The sequence below is a fragment of the Channa argus genome, chromosome 2 (assembly GCF_033026475.1).
Source record: "Channa argus isolate prfri chromosome 2, Channa argus male v1.0, whole genome shotgun sequence".
NCBI classification, from domain to species: Eukaryota; Metazoa; Chordata; class Actinopteri; order Anabantiformes; family Channidae; genus Channa; species Channa argus.
The window spans coordinates 3181505-3198394 of NC_090198.1; the positions used below are offsets into that span (position 1 = coordinate 3181505).

At 36.6% G+C, this 16890-nt stretch overlaps 1 protein-coding gene across 1 annotated transcript; it reads left to right on the forward strand.

Moving 5' to 3' along the window:
* Positions 1–5161: 5161 nt before the first annotated feature.
* Positions 5162–13547, forward strand: lto1 (LTO1 maturation factor of ABCE1). The gene is made up of 5 exons (XM_067495202.1): positions 5162–5327; positions 8407–8512; positions 8664–8734; positions 10085–10202; positions 10825–13547. Exons 1-5 carry the CDS (start codon positions 5269–5271, stop codon positions 10894–10896), a joined length of 426 nt encoding a protein of 141 aa, XP_067351303.1. The 5' UTR covers positions 5162–5268; the 3' UTR covers positions 10897–13547.
* Positions 13548–16890: the final 3343 nt, after the last annotated feature.

Consider the following 16890-nt stretch of genomic DNA (forward strand, 5'->3'; position numbering starts at 1 on the left):
TCTGAAGTGTTTTCTAATAATGTTGCCTAAAGGAGACATATATAAAGTATTGGTCCTAACACAGAGCCTTGTGGAACCCCATACGTAACCTTTGTGTGCATGGAGGATTCATCATTAACATGAAAAAATTGAAGTCTATCAGATAGATAAGATTTAAACCAACCTAGTGCAGTTCCTTTAATCCCAATTTCATGTTCCAGTCTCTGTAATAAATGTTGTGATCAATGGAAGGAATGTGGCACAAAGATCTAACAGAAAAAGTTTAGAGGCTAGCCCATTATCTAATGCCAAGAAAAGATCATTGGTGACAATGGTTTCTGTACTATGATGAACTCCAAATTCTTCATCAAAAAGTCTTTAAAAAATCTAGATAGATATTGGTCTGTAATTGACTAAAACACCTGGGTCAAGACAGGGTTTATTTAAGTATTGTTTTAATTACAGCTACCTTATAGGCCTGTGCTACATAGCCTGGTTCTAAAGATAGATTGATGATATCTAATACGATCGTATCTATTAACGGTAAAGCTTCCTTGTGCAGTCTAGCTGAAATAGGGTCTAGCCTAGACAGGTTGTTAGTTTAGATGAGGTAAAAACTGAAGTTAGCTCAGCGAGATCTATGGTAGCAGTACAAGAGGGATAGGGGCCTTATTGATGATTATAGCACTGTTGTCCATGAAGATCTATCTTTATTATTTTTTGTGGAACAAATTCATAACATTAAGTTTGGATAACAAAAATGTGTCTGTCTTAAAATTTATTAAAAAGAACTATGGCTTTTCTTTAGTTCTTTTCAACTGGCTTTGTCATACCCGATGTTCCTCCAGCATCATGACTCACTGGTCTACCCCCTGCCGATGACAAGGGCACCCTTCAACATACTGTGTAAAAAAATAAATAATAATAAAAAAGAAAAATTGAATTCCGCCAGAATCACAATTCTAATTTTTTTGAAGCTTCTCACCCTAACTCTTAATTTAGAGGAAACCTTTCTTCTCACCATTTAGGTTTTCCCCAAGGCTTCATCCTAGGGTCTGTTTTATCTGTATTATCAGTGCTTTTACTCATGTCAGTTTATAAAGAATCAAATGGTAAATGGTAAATGCTCTGCACTTATATAGCGCTTTTCTACCTATTGGAACTCAAAGCGCTTTACACTGCTTCTTATTTACCCATTCACACTCTCAATTACACACACCGATAGGGGAGCTGCTATGCAGCTGACCAACACTCACCGGGAGCAACTAAGTTGGGGCTCAGTGTCTTGCACAAAGACACTTTGACATGTGACCGGAGGAGCTGGGGATTGAACCACCAACTGCAAGATTGGTGGACAACCGCTCTACCTTCCTGCGCCACAGTCGAAACAACCTCAATCATACCAGCACTGGCAACGTGAAGTCAAAATTGTTGAAAACAATCTAATCTCTTTCCGGTTTGACTAAGTGTTGAATTGAATTGTTGAATCTCTTTATATATCCCACAGATCTGGGTGAACACGAAAGTTCACTTTCTGACATTTGCTTTGATTAAAAATATTGTGTTTGATGGAAACTTGAGGTTAGTAAATATGAAATAAAAGCCTTTCATTCATTCTTTTGTATAACATATGTTATACTGACATGTTACACACATAAAATATTAGTGATGGTCGTTAACTGTTGGAGTCTGGCCAGCAAATCTCTTATATCAACTTTGCTAAAAGCAGTTTAAAGACATGAAGTGCGGTTTGTTGATTACTACTTAAACAGAACTTGTATTGAAAGACCTTTGAATCATATGTGGTGTACATTCAAAGAAACTGGTGCACGATCATTGAGGTCACTAGGTCCTTGTAAACATAATATAGTACAGTATTGACTCTGTGTAGTGGACATTTGTAATAGAAGAAAGGGAAAGGTGTTTCCAGGAGTGCAAAACATTTTTTTGCATCGTGGTTGACAGATACGACTTCCCCCTCTTTAGTGAAGCCTTATTTTGTCTTTGCACCAAACACCAAGTACATGCAAACAAAGCACCACAGCTGCCATTTGCACAGCTGTGTTGCCCTGGAGGTCTGCCAGTGTTTCTGAGTCTGCACGTGCCCAGTAGCAGCACATCACAAATATGTACCCACACACGAATACTGACTGATCCAACTCATCCAAAGTTGCAGGTTGATGTCATTTGGTGCACACGTTGGGTTCATTTGTAATTATCTACAACAGGGCCAAGCCTGGAGAAGTTTAATGCTGGCTATGATAGACAAATATCAGAAGACACAGTGCATCACAACTTACTTACTTGTGTATGTGGCTGATGACCTGCAGACTTGTCAGAGTGCTCATGATGACCCCTGTCCACAGCCAAGTGCATTTACTGTTGAGGCTGATCAGTGTAGAGTAGGTACATATGTAATATGCTCTGTAGCATGGACCACAGTGGTAAGAAAATCATATTCAGTGAAATATTAGATATAGGTTTTTTCCATGTAAAATCCTGTCTAGTTGTATGAATGTGTATGCAAATACAATGACAGGATTATGTAAAAGGCCTAGTCTAAAGACCAAGGCTGCAGAAGAGATACTATAGGTTTATGTACCCAGTAGCAGTCACTTAATGAACACAAAATGCAACAGAGGGACGGTGGCCTAGGAGTTGTTGCTTTATGTACAAACTGCAAAAACAGGCAGGCCAGACAACCTTTCAGGGGACCCTGACCCCAAGGGCCTCACAAGCTTCTGTTTCATTTCTTGTTAGTTGTTTGAATAAATGTGAGCAAATGTGCTGCACTACTAAAACACATGAACTAAACATGCTTTGTGTTGTTAACTGTGTCGCGTCCAGTTCGACATCTTTTGTGTACATGTGAATTTAGATTTCATGGTGCATAATTATTATTTCAAATTGAAATATTTTGAAATGCACCATATTGGTTTCATGTTTCCCTGAGCACAGAATCAAACTATTTCTAAGCTGTCATAGTAAAAAGATGCAGTTATATAGTCTAACAGTAAGTCACTAGGTAAGCTGGTAGATAGATAGATAGATAGATATATAAATCAATGCCAAGGCAAAACATAAAATCCACATAATCAATTGTTTTGATTATTGTGATTGTGATAAGATTGTGATGTCATTTATTTGGGTACATACACAGTAGCAGGATATCATCAGCTGAAAATATAAAGAAAAAGTGCCCCTCCACAAGGAAGAACCTAGTAAAATGTAGGTAATGTAGCCTTAGCTGTCATGTACATGTAAACGTACAGAATAGAAAATGACACCCTGAATACAACCAAAGGAAAGGATCCCTCCACCCTTTATTTTTGATAGTTTTAAGTCTATTTGGTTTTACATTTCTTGCTTTTGTTTTTGTTGCACCTCTATTGGCTAGTTTGAGGTAATCGTTCATCATTTTTGAGTCGTTTTGCATCTTTGTTGTTGTGTTAGATAGTCTAACTGAGCTCTTCCAAACAAGAAAGACCCTCTGGCCAACGGGTCCCCGACCTCTCAGGCCCATGGGGCTGTGCCTGGTAGGGGCAAGCTGTTCCAGACAGCACCTGTCTCTTCTGTTTATCTGCTGCTCAGTCTGGTGTACGTGTGTCCACACAGTGAAAGGACCAGTGACATGCTGCCTTAGAGAAATATTTGAAGAACAAAATCAGTAATTTCCATTACTGTTGTTGATGGTCACATATCCAAAACCTCCAGGTGTGTTTTCACAGCTGTCAAAAGAGAAAGCATGGATAAACAGAAATGTGGTGGCACCTGCTCTTTCCTAGTAGCATCAATATGAAACATTACTGGAAATCTTTAGACCAGTTAGTTCAGCAGATTTGGAGCCTGCTGCAGAAAGCTCCTATTATCTCTTCTCTGGGCTTACAGCACCATCTGCTGTTAGACAAAGTTGAACTAAAATTCAGAGCAGTAAAGAGATCTGTTTTCTTTGTTTTCTTTTCTGGAAAAAAAAAAAAGTTTTTAGGAATCTTGTTTAATGAGTGAAGAACTTATCCATCAATACAATTCAGGTAAGAGATCCAGCATCCTATGTTTGAGAACACACCACTGGTCATCCCAAACTGTTTTTGAATATGAGCAGGACAAGAACAAGTGGTCTGTTACTGTATTTCAATGTTACCATACGTGCAAGTATTTTTGAAGAGAAGCCAGGGTATAATTGATAACTTAAACATTGTGCCTGTCTGTATGTGAAGAAAAAGAAGAAGAAAAAGATTATACATGTTTAAATTATTCACTAAATACACCCTAGCAAAACATAAATTGTACAAAGATTTAAAGTTGAATATTATATAATGTATGTTTTTTGTAAATGTTGTCCTGAAACACTTAAACACACTATTCATAAAAGGAAATTTGAGCAGCTAATTAACCGACTTTAAACTACATCTGAAATCCACTATTAGATAAAAAAATTTAAATGCCAAGAAAACTACGTGTCTACATTTTAGACTAAAATGCAACCACAAACACAGGCAACATTTTCAAATTTGTAATTTTGATAAGATTTGGACTGAACACAATAACATTTTTGTTCCCAACAAAGTCAAAGAGATACACCTTCACATTATTTTTAATTATTATTCTTGTAATTTATTTTTATGTAAATTTAGTTTTGGAGTTTCACCCAATTGCTCCTTTTGCGGATTATAATCTTTATCTCATCTCTTTTTTAAATGTCTTTTTTCCAATTGATTTTGCCCTGTGGTTATCTAGTTTACTGTTCATGTTAATAAATAAGTCATTAAATATGTAATATAACTGTAAGAAAAAATCTTTTTGTTTTTACACTGTAATTTTGGTAACCCTCATTTAGATCAAAACAGCTAAATCTATCTGACTTGTACTACTTTCGTTTTTAATTTTTGTTTTTTATGACATCCTTAGATCGCTTACACAATTTACATCAAACGATGTAAACATTACATTTTTTGTTATACAAATCCATGTGCACATTGACAAATGATGTGTATATTAACATACTGTTGTAAATATAGAATATATATAATATAGAAAAAAAATATACGGAATGTTGCTGATTATTACAGGGAAAGAGAAAAGAAGAAGAAAAACAAGACGGTTCCGCATTTCTGGTTCGGCCTCCAGAGGGCAGCACCGCTCTGATGTTGGAGGAAACGGAGCTGGATGACACCGGATGTAAACCGTTCAGTAATTTGTGGTAAGTGGTTAGAAGCAGGTTTACAGCAGTAGATGATACAGGTTAGTTAAGGCTCTTGACGTACACAGCTGTTAGTAAAGTAGCTAGAGATGACTGGCGGCTCTGATAACGAAGACTTGTTTGACACTATTCTTTTGGCGGATGAAAGGTGAGTTTGTTAAAGTTGAATGTCGTCTTATTAGACACAGGACTGTGAACTTCTCGGTCAGGAAACATGGGCAACATTAAGCTTCCCCTGAACAGCTGACTCTGCATCTAACGGAAAGCGGGATTGTTGTAACACTGCTTTATGAACTCTGCCGGTTCCTGTTGGACCTTTTTTTTAAATTTTATTTTATTGTTTTTATTGATTGCATAGCAATTTACAAACATGAAGGCACAACAGTAAAACGTACATCTATGGCACATTGGAAGAATTAATATTTGATAACTCAAATTAGATATGGTGGAGAGTATGTATATATATATATATATATATATATATATATATATATATATATATATATATATATAAATAACTTATGGTAAATGTAAACCAACACAGAAAATAAACATAAAAAATTGCCTATGTCGTCATTGCTTCTGAGAAGTGCTTGTTTTTTCTTCATCAGTTTTAAAGAACAGAGATGTCCACAAGGTCCTTTTTTAAAAACAGAAAAGAGTGGCTTTCGTTTCCTCTATTTGGATGCGTGTATGAAAAACATTGCCATGAACATCAGATTGTTAAGTACCACATCACTTTTCTTATCCTTCAGATTAATACCAAAAATAATATTTTCCCCTTTAAGAGGAGCAGGAAGTTCAATTTCGCCAAAGATCCAGACTTGGAAGCCTTCCCAAAACGCTTCAGAGTACATGCAGTAAACTAGTAGTTCAATTTTGGTTCGGTGTGTTCTGCCAAAGAGTGTTTAGTGATATGGATACCTAGATATTTTAACCGATGTTTTGATTGGAATGTTATAAGCTTCTGTAAGGTTACTTTCATGTATGCGCATTAACTCACATTTATTGAGATTCACCGTTAAACCAGATGCTTCGAAAATATGTTAATTAGGTCTAGGATTTAGGGAATTTGATCTAGATGTTTCAGAAAGATTCTGGTGTCATCAGCCAGTTGGCTTATGATGATTTGATCATCAAAATCATTCAGTTTGTCAATATTGGAGTTTTTAATAAGGATGGCCATTATTTCTGCTGCCAAAATAAATAGAAATGGGATAATGTTGCATCCCTGTTTGACTCCTCTATTTACTGTGCAAATGAGGGGAGATGCCCTGAGAAAGTGCTACTAAACTAGTTGTACCATCATAAAAACATTGTATTATATTACAAGATTTTGGTCCAAATCCATACATGCGTAAAGCTTTTATACATATTGAGTTGATCTCTTTTGTAATATTTTCCTCTTCTAAGGTTTGCAGTTTTTTTTTTTATATTTGCCAAAGGAGATTGAATATTGTCTGTATTTGTACTTTAAATATTCCCATTTATTGACATACAATGTTCATCTTCTACAGTGTCTGTAATTACATTTTTAATATTTTTGCAGTATAAATAATTTTTTAGACACTTGGTGTTAAAATTCCAGTATCCTTTATGTCTATCTGAGGTGAGGGTAATATCGTTAGATCAATGCAGCAGTGATCTGTAAGTGGCTTTGGGGATATATTACATTTAGAAGCATGACCAAGTATCCTGTCCATTACTAACCAGAAATCTATTTCTGGTCTAAGATGCTTTTGTGGCGTCTGGTTTATACCAGGTAAACTGTCTGTAATTTGGGTTTTTCTCTCTCCTGGGATCATGCAGATACAAACTGTTGCAAAAGTCTACCATAATGGGACCTGGTTGGAGGACTGTGAATTTGCTTAGGGATCTGTCATTTCCTTCATTCATGACCATATTCCAGTCACCACCTATTATTAAGTTTACTGTGGCATACCTATCCCTTAATTATGAAACAGTTTCTTTGACTTGAGGGAGAAGGTCTCTGTTTTGGGATGTATTATGTCCGTAAATGTTGCTTAATATTAGTAAAACGTTTTCAATGTGCAGATCACAGAAAATCCAATGACCATCAGTACTAGATTTAGTTGGTATGACTTTCCCATGGCAATTGTTAAATAAAATTGCAACTCCAGCTGATCTGTTTGAGCCATTTGAAAATGATGTTGTCTTCATATTGAGTTGACCAAAGTTTGGGGTTTCTTGGAGGAGATTGTGGAGATTTGTTTTTACAGTACAGAAATATAGCTTTTCTTTTTAGATTATCTCTTAGGCCCCTTCTTGCGTTCACTGATAGAAATTTGAGGTTATTATTTAAGGACATTAAAAGGTAAATTGAGGTTGGAAAAAGTTATTTAAAAATTAATTAATAGAAATAAAATAAACTAATATTATATATATATTATTTTATATATATTATATAACTTTGTGTGCCCTATTCGCCATCTGACCAGAAGTCCCGTTCTTGTTGGACCTGTCAAACTTTAATACAGGGTAACCATATTAGTTTACTGACACTAAAAAAACAATTGCAACACAAAAAGAAAAAAAAATGGTAATAACCTACCCACTAATGGGGTAGTTCACTACAACACCATTTAATGTAGGGTTATACAGGAATCTTATTGACGAATTATCGGTTTTCAACGAAGTGTTAAAGTGTGTGTGTGAATTGGATTTTTGATCTTTTAAACAAATCTTAACTTGCTGTTACAGTTGTGATAGATGCAAATGGCTTTGTAGGCCTACAGCTAAGGATGCATATAGTCTACCAACACTTGTTTTAGTTGTAATAGTTTTAATGAACAGCCATCAGAGATCTCTTATTATTATTGTGAATAAAATTTTGCAGCTGTTTCCTATTTATTACATTTATTTCTTTAGTAAAATACACTCACTGACCCTCATTTTGTTTAAAAAGTCTGACCAAAACATCAAAACCACCTCTTAATATAATGCAGCCCACCACCCACTATGACCTCAATAATAAATTGAAATTATCACCTTTGACAATGTCAACTTAAAAACTGAGAAATTATAAAAATGAATTATAAAAAAATTATACAATTATATAAAAGTAGAATTAGTAGTACAGTTTTACCTAATAAAGTGACCAGCGAGTGTGAGTCTTTTTTAACTCATGTCCGCATTCTATGAAAGCGTGTTGACACGCTAAGAATGAGTCAGTCATATTAGAGTAGTAAAACTTTGTGGTTTGTCAGGTTCCATGGTGAGGGCTACCGGCAAGGGTTTGAGAAGGGGACCCACCGAGGACTGCAGAATGGCCGCAGGCATGGCGCTACCCACGGGGCCAAGCTGTCCACAGAGGTAAATGATTATATGACCTTTTTAGCACAACTGTGAAGTGTATTTGTATGAATAATGACTCTTGTGTAACATTAAGGTAAATAATGTGTTTCTTTGGTGTGTTGCTTTGAATCTATCTGACCTCTCAGGTCTCTTGTACTCTGACATACAGATTTCTTTCTATTATGGCTTTGCCATCACATGGAAATGTCTCCTCCAACACAACACAGATGTCAAATCCAGGTACGTTCTCCTCATACAAGATGCTCACCTTTCTTTTATACGTCTCACAGCCTACCTACAAACATGGTTCCATCTCCAAGGCTTTGCCTTCTGCTTCGGTTTAAATAACTGGAAGACCAGACCATCAGTACTAGGGCCCGTGGCTTAATTAATATAAGATAACAAACTTTTATCTGGCTAAATCCATCCTAGAGAGTTGCTACGGAAACGTTCATGTGATTGACGTAAGGGGTACAAGTAGTGGAGGATAAATTAGTGGCGCATTTAAAAGAAGACTTAAAAGGGATCAAGTAAGTTTTGCTCACGATCCTAAACAAAACATTCAGGAGATCCAATGTTAAGAACAAACCTACAATAAAATCCTCAGTCACTGAATTTAATTACCTTGTGATAGTAAAAAAAATATCCATACTATTGCAAAAGTAATGTTAAAGAGAAATAAAACAAGTTTGTGCATATAACTTCAAATTTGCAGACATATGTGGAGATATTTGCAGTTCCTGTCTCTGCTGTGGAGGACACTCTCATTAGGAATTGTAGTGCAAGGCATAGTGACATAATACCTTGTCATTGTGGTACCATGAGGTAACCTTACTATTTGTTGTAGGACAAAATAATGCGTGTTTGTGTGTTTACTCATCTTTGAACACTAATGTTGAGCAAGCACTTGTTTCTCATATTCGCTGCAGTACAGTTTATGGTTAGCATTAGATCCTAGGGCCAAGGAGTAGATTCTGGGGAAAGTGAAGTCTGGTTTCTCTAGACATAAGTTTCCTGTCCTCTTGATCTGGACCAAACAAAACCACTTAACTATGACTACTCATGAGCATCATGATCTAATGTTTATTACTATTTGTCTGATTCCCTGCTCTCACCCAAGTGACGCGGCAATAAAAGGACATTTCTGCCAACATGGCCATACTGTGCTTTATTTTTTTCCTACTTTAATTCTAAAGACCCACACTGGAGTTTGACAATGACCACTGTTGGGGGGGGGAATCAACATTGTATATCTTATTGGTTCAATGTTTTGCCTCTTCTGTGGTACATCTGCTGCAGTTTGGGATGAAAGTTCACAACTGTAAAGACAAAACAAGAACATCAACATGAAACTGAAGGTGGCACGATAATTGTTATGTCGTCTATAACCGTTGGAAGCCAACATTGTAAATAAAGTTGGAGTAATCACTCAGGCCTAATCCAGGTGGTTTGACACATTGTGACACTGATACAGATACTTTGTGTAAGCTGACAAAGGTCAAAGAAGATTTATTGATTCTGAACATGACTTGTTTCTGTGATTCCTAACAAAAACGATGTTGTGTCTGTATGTGTTTGTGTGCTTATCAGGAAGCGCGTGAAAGCCCTGGACACGCTCCTGGGTTTGATCCAGAACTCTCCCTATGATGATCCGCAGTCTGCCAAGCTACAGGAGGACATTGAGAAGCTGCGAGCCAAGTTCAGACAGGTACTTGATGTTTTTGAAAACCAGCAGTGTAGGTTGTTTTAGGAATTGATATTGAATTGGTACCTTGTACTACTTAAATATGACTTAAATAATGATCAGATTTTCACACAAGTGCTAAAACAAGAAAATTGGCAAAAAGGCAAAATAAGACAATCATTTTTGTATTAATATAGTGTGGAGTACTTGCAAATCTGATTTGTCTCAGCTCTATTTAATGTGTGCTGAGAACTGAGATGCTAAAAAGAAACTGATGAATTCTGATCTGTTCTGACATCAGTTGCAGAGGCACAGTTAGGATATCAAATCTCTGACCACATACAAAAGTGCCCCAAATCTTTTATAAAAAAAAAAAAGAAAAAAAGAAACACTTTGTACACATTTCAATGAAAAACAATTATGTTATTTAGAAGTAAAGTACAGTCAAAAAGAATGAAACAGATCTACAGATTGGCTATAACTGGCCAAATCAGTCCCTGACTTTATGGTGGTGACTTACAGAACCAATAATATTAAAACTGTGTTGCTGTACAAATATTTAGACCTGAATTTACATGTTAGTCTTCTGCGGTAATAGATAGAATAGTTATTGTGCAGTAGCTAACCTCTGTCTGGTATGGTCCAGGTCTGCTGCATGCTGAGTGTCCCGACTGACTTCAAGGATTACGTCAAAACCTCTGAGGGAATGTCTTTCTGAACCTATCCTCAACACGTGAGGCCTAGTTAACTCCTGCACCTTGGAAAGGGCAGGGCTGGCTTCTGTTAGCCACCAGTAGTGATATCAGGGTGGGTTTGTTACTGTCCTTAAGTCTTCTTCGAGGAGTAGTCTTTGTTTTCACCTTCTGGCCAGCAGGCAGGACGTGTAGAAAAGTCTTCAGTCCTCATCACACTGGACCAACCTGAGGAGACGAATGCAGTCATTGTAGCTCCAGTAAGACTCCAGGTCAGGAGAGAGAGAAGTGGTGCTTTTGTTTGGGTGTGATAAGTGAGTGGTCTTGACTCCATGTCACCAAAATAATGGCGCTTCCTCTTTAGAGCCTGAAGTGTGTGTATTTTTTGAGAGAAATGGTTGAAGCAAGCAACACATTTCAGTACTTTAGAGAGTAACTACAGTAACAAGACATTAGCTGGATGCTTTGAGTGAGTTTCTGGTACTTAAACACTTTAATTCTCTACTCTTCTGTAAATCAAAGTGAGATGCCACAGATGTTTGAGGAAAAAACTGAAAGTTAAACACAAAAGGTTAAACACAGTCGAACAAGTCAAGCTACAAGAACATGCAGCTGAAACTTATTTGCATCTTTTGGAGGAAAAATTGTATTTTTATCTGCTTGCATTTACTGGTGTACTTTAAATAAACTCACATTTTGAATGGAGAAATTATTTTATTTGAGTCTTTTCATTGAGGTATTTGTTGCAGCAGTGTCAGCACAAACAGTCCAACCCTCACAACATAGTTTCAGTCTGACCTATTTGGCTTCTGTCTGTATATGGTAAATGGTCTGCACTTATATAGCACTTTTCTAATTTAGCATTCAAAGCGCTTTACACTGCTTCCTTTTCACCTATTCGCACTCACAATCACAGACACACTCATACAACGATGGGGGAGCTGCTTTGCTCAAGGACACTTTGACATGTGAGCAGGGGATTGAACCAACAACTGCAAGATTGGCGGACAACTGCTCTACTACCACAGTCGCCCCTCTGTAGTTGTACTTTATTACTATACTGCCTATATCTCCTCTTTGTGTCATGCAAACGGAGAGAAGATGGTAGGAAATACTAAAAAGCAGTGCCAAGGGAGTTCTTGGTGTTCCTGAGAACTCTGACAGAGTGGTCCCTGTTGATTTATTATTATGATTGATTAAAAACTATCAAAGGCAGGTCACATGCACTAGTCTGAAATGGAATTACATGTGATGATCCAGTGTTGATCTGGAAATAGTAAATTGATACAAGATAACTACAGCTCTTTATACTCATGTTTTCTGTTTTGTTATAGGATTTCTGGGGCTCTTTAATTCTGTGTGTCCTGAACTTATTTCCAGTTTTCTTGACCTTTTAGCAGTGGTCTGTGTTTTATTCTAGAAGTGACAGTGCTTCAACACTTTGTCTATTATCCATAACTAGTAAATTATTGCTATGTTAGCCCACTAGTGGTCACTTAAACCCGACACTCCACCACCCTCCACTTTGAACACTGTGTATTATATTTGACTAGGGAGAATACTTTTTTTTTTTTTTTAAATCTATTAGGCTTCATAATTGTCCAGTAATTGGTCGTTATTTTGAGGGGGTGATGTGGGTTTGAGTGTAACATAGAAAAAAAGAAATTCTGGCTTACAAAAGAGGCTACTCAAAATTTGTACTATATCATGTGGTAAAAGAAAGACCTTGCATTGTTCCAGTGATTCAATTGTTCTCAGTGATTTTAGTACCATGATTTGTAATCATTTTAAATTATTTTACAGTACTGATCTACAGAAAAGGATAGAGAAAAATGTCAAGTACTTTTAAAACTTTTAGTAAATTCTATGTTATGTATTTAAATTTGCTTAAAATTTAGTCTTCAGTGTTACACTTGTACTTTTACTAGAGTAAATTTTTGCTTACGCATTTTTACTTTTACTTCAGTACTATTTTTGAGTACTTCCTCCACCACTGGACGGCGCCCTTCACCTTAAATAACGTGTTACATTTTCAGCTGCCATGACAGAAGTGAATTTGTAAATATAATCATGTTAGTCCTTTTTGAGAAAACATGCCCAAAATGGAAAGTCTCTTTTATGTGAATATTGGCCAGTTTTCATAAAACTGTTATGTCAACTTGTGCTTTTGAATATTGAGATTGTTATGTTTTACTCTACTCACAGTTTGTGGGCCAATGAATCAATTCAGACACTTTGTATCTTCGGTGGTACCCTGAGTCCTCTTGGAGTATCTGGTCATGAAGACTCTTAGACAGCTCAATAAGATGAAATATGACAATGCAAAAATGTCGAAATGACCATAGGCCTCATGCAAGAATAACAGATATTTTTATCAGTGGCACATTGGCATTCACCAGTTTTTGCTTGGGTACCAACAAAACAACCAGTCCAGATGTGTGGATATTTGAGAATTTAGTATTTTTGTCCTTTCTGGTCCCAGCAATAGAGAAACACAGGAAACTTGTCTGTGTACCTGTGTCCTGTATCCTTTTTTATTTCTGTCACAGTACAGCTGCTCAAATGACACATTACTGACATGCTTGTTTTATCTCCCTAATCTGTCAGCTGACTCTGTTAAATTTATTCTGTATTTCACAAACAAAAGACTAACCAGGCAAGATAAAAAAAAATAAAAATAACATGACAAATTATCATGGAAATCCCCACATATCCCCAAATACCTCGTATGTCCAAAGGAAGGAAGGAAGTTGTACAGTAAAAGTTGTACAAATTAGGTCTTCGACAGACTATTCAAGCAATAAACCACTAGAGGTTAGAGCAGTCGCTCACAGATTACACCATGATCACTAGCTGTGTGTAATGTGGATAAAAATCTCATTAAAACTTTGATTTTATTGGAAAGAAATGGTTGATGTTCTGAAATATTTATAATAAAGGGTATTTTTTTTCTAGTCTGTGGTATATTTAATATGGAACTTTTTTTAAATGTACATAAAATAATTTAAAATTAAAAGATTTCCAATAATTAAAGCAATAAAAAACACAGATACTTTAGATTTCTTACGTGGGACCATGAATGTAATTCAAATATTATGAGAGCTTGATCCAACAGTACCACTCAGCTGTTAATTTATTTTCCCCTAATGGCCATTTATAACTATTATTAACTTTTCCGTGTTGTTTCCTAAAGCTTTTCCACAGATTAAATTTATCCGTTTTATTTTCATAAATCTAAAGTTGCAGTGTGTATGTGAAATACTACTGTGTAATAACTTTGAGATCCACTTCTGCCTAATGCATTGATGGGCAGGACAGGATGTCTTCCTTAAGCAGCACTTCAGGGATGTTGTGGAATTTTTGAAACGGTCTGTTACATTAGCATGCGTCCTTGTTGGTGATTGGTTGGAAAGAGCCTTTAAGCGCAATCACTCTTTTCTCCATCGCCTTCCAACATGCACTGATAGTCCAAGGTACATTCTGAAAAATGTTGTTTGGGCTAAAAAAAAAAAAACACACAACAGCTTTTTGAGTTATGACAATGTCTGATGAAATTAAGCAACAAATTAAATTGCATAGAGGGAAATAGCCTTTCTGCTAGAAATAAATGCATTTTTATTTACTATACCATCCTCTTAATTACTGGCATTTAAAGTAATGTTTTTAAGTTGGTTACTAATAAATATTAACTTGCTCCAAATTGTTTTTCCAATTAGTTTCCGACTCATTAGAACACACTTTCCTTGACAGAAATAAAAATCCCTCTCTAGCTTAGGAAATTTCACAAAGGACACTTAATCTTATCCATTGACAGAAGACAAGGATGTTTAGTTTGTATGGCTAAACACAACCAGCACTATGTGTAAAAGGACAACAAAATCTATCAAGATTTTTAGCCTATAAGACGTTGTAAAAGGATTCCTACCTTAAAAATCTGAAAATAAAACTGAAAATGTATAAAGCAGGTCCTGTAACACACACAGTATCTACTTGTTTTGTGTTTAATGATTGGAGGAGGGGACTTGAAATAGAATAAACATTTAGTTACTAAGGTTATTTTTATTAATACCACAACTTATATGTTGTTTTACATTGATGAATGCAGAAATTTGAGTGCATGTGACACACAAAAATAGGTTGCTGTAATTACTTGCGTTATTATTTCAATGCAACGCATGAAAGAAAGTTTTCAAAATAAACTGTGAACTTAAATAAGTACTTTGTACATTAGCATTTTTATATTGGAAACACTGATTTAAGTGGTGGAAGCAGATCACCCGTAGAGTTTTCATATCGTGACCAACAAAAAATAAAGTTGAAATAAGCACACTTGTACATTTCTATACAAAAAAATGTTAGGTTTTCACAAAGATACATAATAAATAGTTTCACCTACCGTGTGCTGCTGTAGACTGGTTCACAGCGCCCTCTACTGAGTCGAATAGCAACAACACTGATGAGAGTGGGTAGAGTGGATCAAAGCATCTGCAAAAAGACTCAATAGCCGCTTTCAGACATTATTCAGACTTCCTCGGAGATGGGTGTATGTGTGAACGCAAAAGCCAAATTTTATTACCCGGACTTTACCCAGCCAGCTCCCTAGTGCAAAATCCGTATTATTTCCACGCGAACTCATTTGTGAATAGAGGCCATCATGAGTGTCTGGGCGTATTTGACGTGCATTTTCTGTGACTGCCACCAAACCGGGCAAATTCTTCTTTTCATCGTTCCCATATATTGTTTTCCATTCTTTAGTTAATACTGCGGATACGTCTAAATACATTTACTATTGATATCAACGTAACATGAGCCAACATTACTGGTGAGTCGGTTGCCTCGTCCCCATCTCTCATGTCCTGGAAGGAAAACACTTACTGCGTTTACATGGACCTAAATAACTGGGTTAGAGTCGACTTTCTGTGGAAAGCTGAATTCTTAAGTGTAGTGTATACGGGAAACATGGTTACCGAAATCGGGGTTAGGGTGTTAGGGAAAATTGGTTTCCTGAGGTAGATTTCTGTCGATTACGCCATGTATACGCGTAACCAGGGTTCTAATTGGCTGTCACGTGCTGTCACTCTGCTACGACAAGAACACATACACAGATAGGCAGAAAAATGAGCGTTTTTATTAGTATACAGGTCAAATCTGTGCGCCAGGCTTCGAAAATAAGTCAGAGGTGGAGGAGAAATCAGGTTACTCATGTGCTTCATCTACATGCGGGTTTCCAGTAACCAGGTTACTTATGCGCATGTGTTGAATTACTGAGGAGAGAACATATTCATAGTGCTATTCTGTGAGGTGTTCACAGCACCTCTTCACACAACAATAAGTTATAAAGCAGATCTCTATTTTAAAAATACTGTTACTTTAACTTAAATCAAGAAGTTACATTTTACTTTGAACAAGGTATGAATAAAGGTTCAGACACTAATTATGCTCTGTTGCATTGAGTAACTTCGTAGTTTACAAAGGAAAGTTTTTGTATCTGTATTTGATTCACTCCTCCAACTCTGTGGGTAAAACCAGGTCACCAATCTGTGCTGTGAACAGTGGATGTACAGAGTGTACATGCTGCTGCTTAATCCAAACACACACACACACACAAACACACACACACAAGCGCTCTCAACAACAATAGCATCAAGAGGCACCAGGGACAACCAGAGGGGCTTTTTCAGCTTTTGTCAGCTGGCCCGCTTTCTATTCCATGTCCAAACTCACACTGACAATAACCCAACAGGGTTGTGTGTGTGTGAGTGTGTGTGTGTGTGTGTGTGTGTGTAGGGTACAGTAGCAGCTGGTTTATGCAGTGTCAGGCAGCAGGTGAACGCTGTCTTCTAGTCGGCAGCTTCTGAAAGCAAACAGAGAAAAGAGAAAGAGGGAGGCAGTGGGGATGGAGGGTTGCCAGTTGCCAAATGAGAGAGGCTGCATTCAGATGAGTGTTTTAGTACAACTTGTACACTCTTAAAAGTCAAAAAAATCAAAGGCAGAGACTGAGTGAACAATTACCAAATGAA

What these genes read in the sequence shown, in the direction of transcription:
- lto1 (XM_067495202.1), top strand. Translation starts at nt 5,269, where the DNA reads ATGACTGGCGGCTCTGATAACGAAGACTTGTTTGACACTATTCTTTTG. An exon ending in ATTCTTTTGGCGGATGAAAG is followed by an intron (nt 5,328 to 8,406) that starts GTGAGTTTGTTA and finishes GTGGTTTGTCAG; the next exon opens with GTTCCATGGTGAGGGCTACC. An exon ending in AACACAGATGTCAAATCCAG is followed by an intron (nt 8,735 to 10,084) that starts GTACGTTCTCCT and finishes TGTGCTTATCAG; the next exon opens with GAAGCGCGTGAAAGCCCTGG.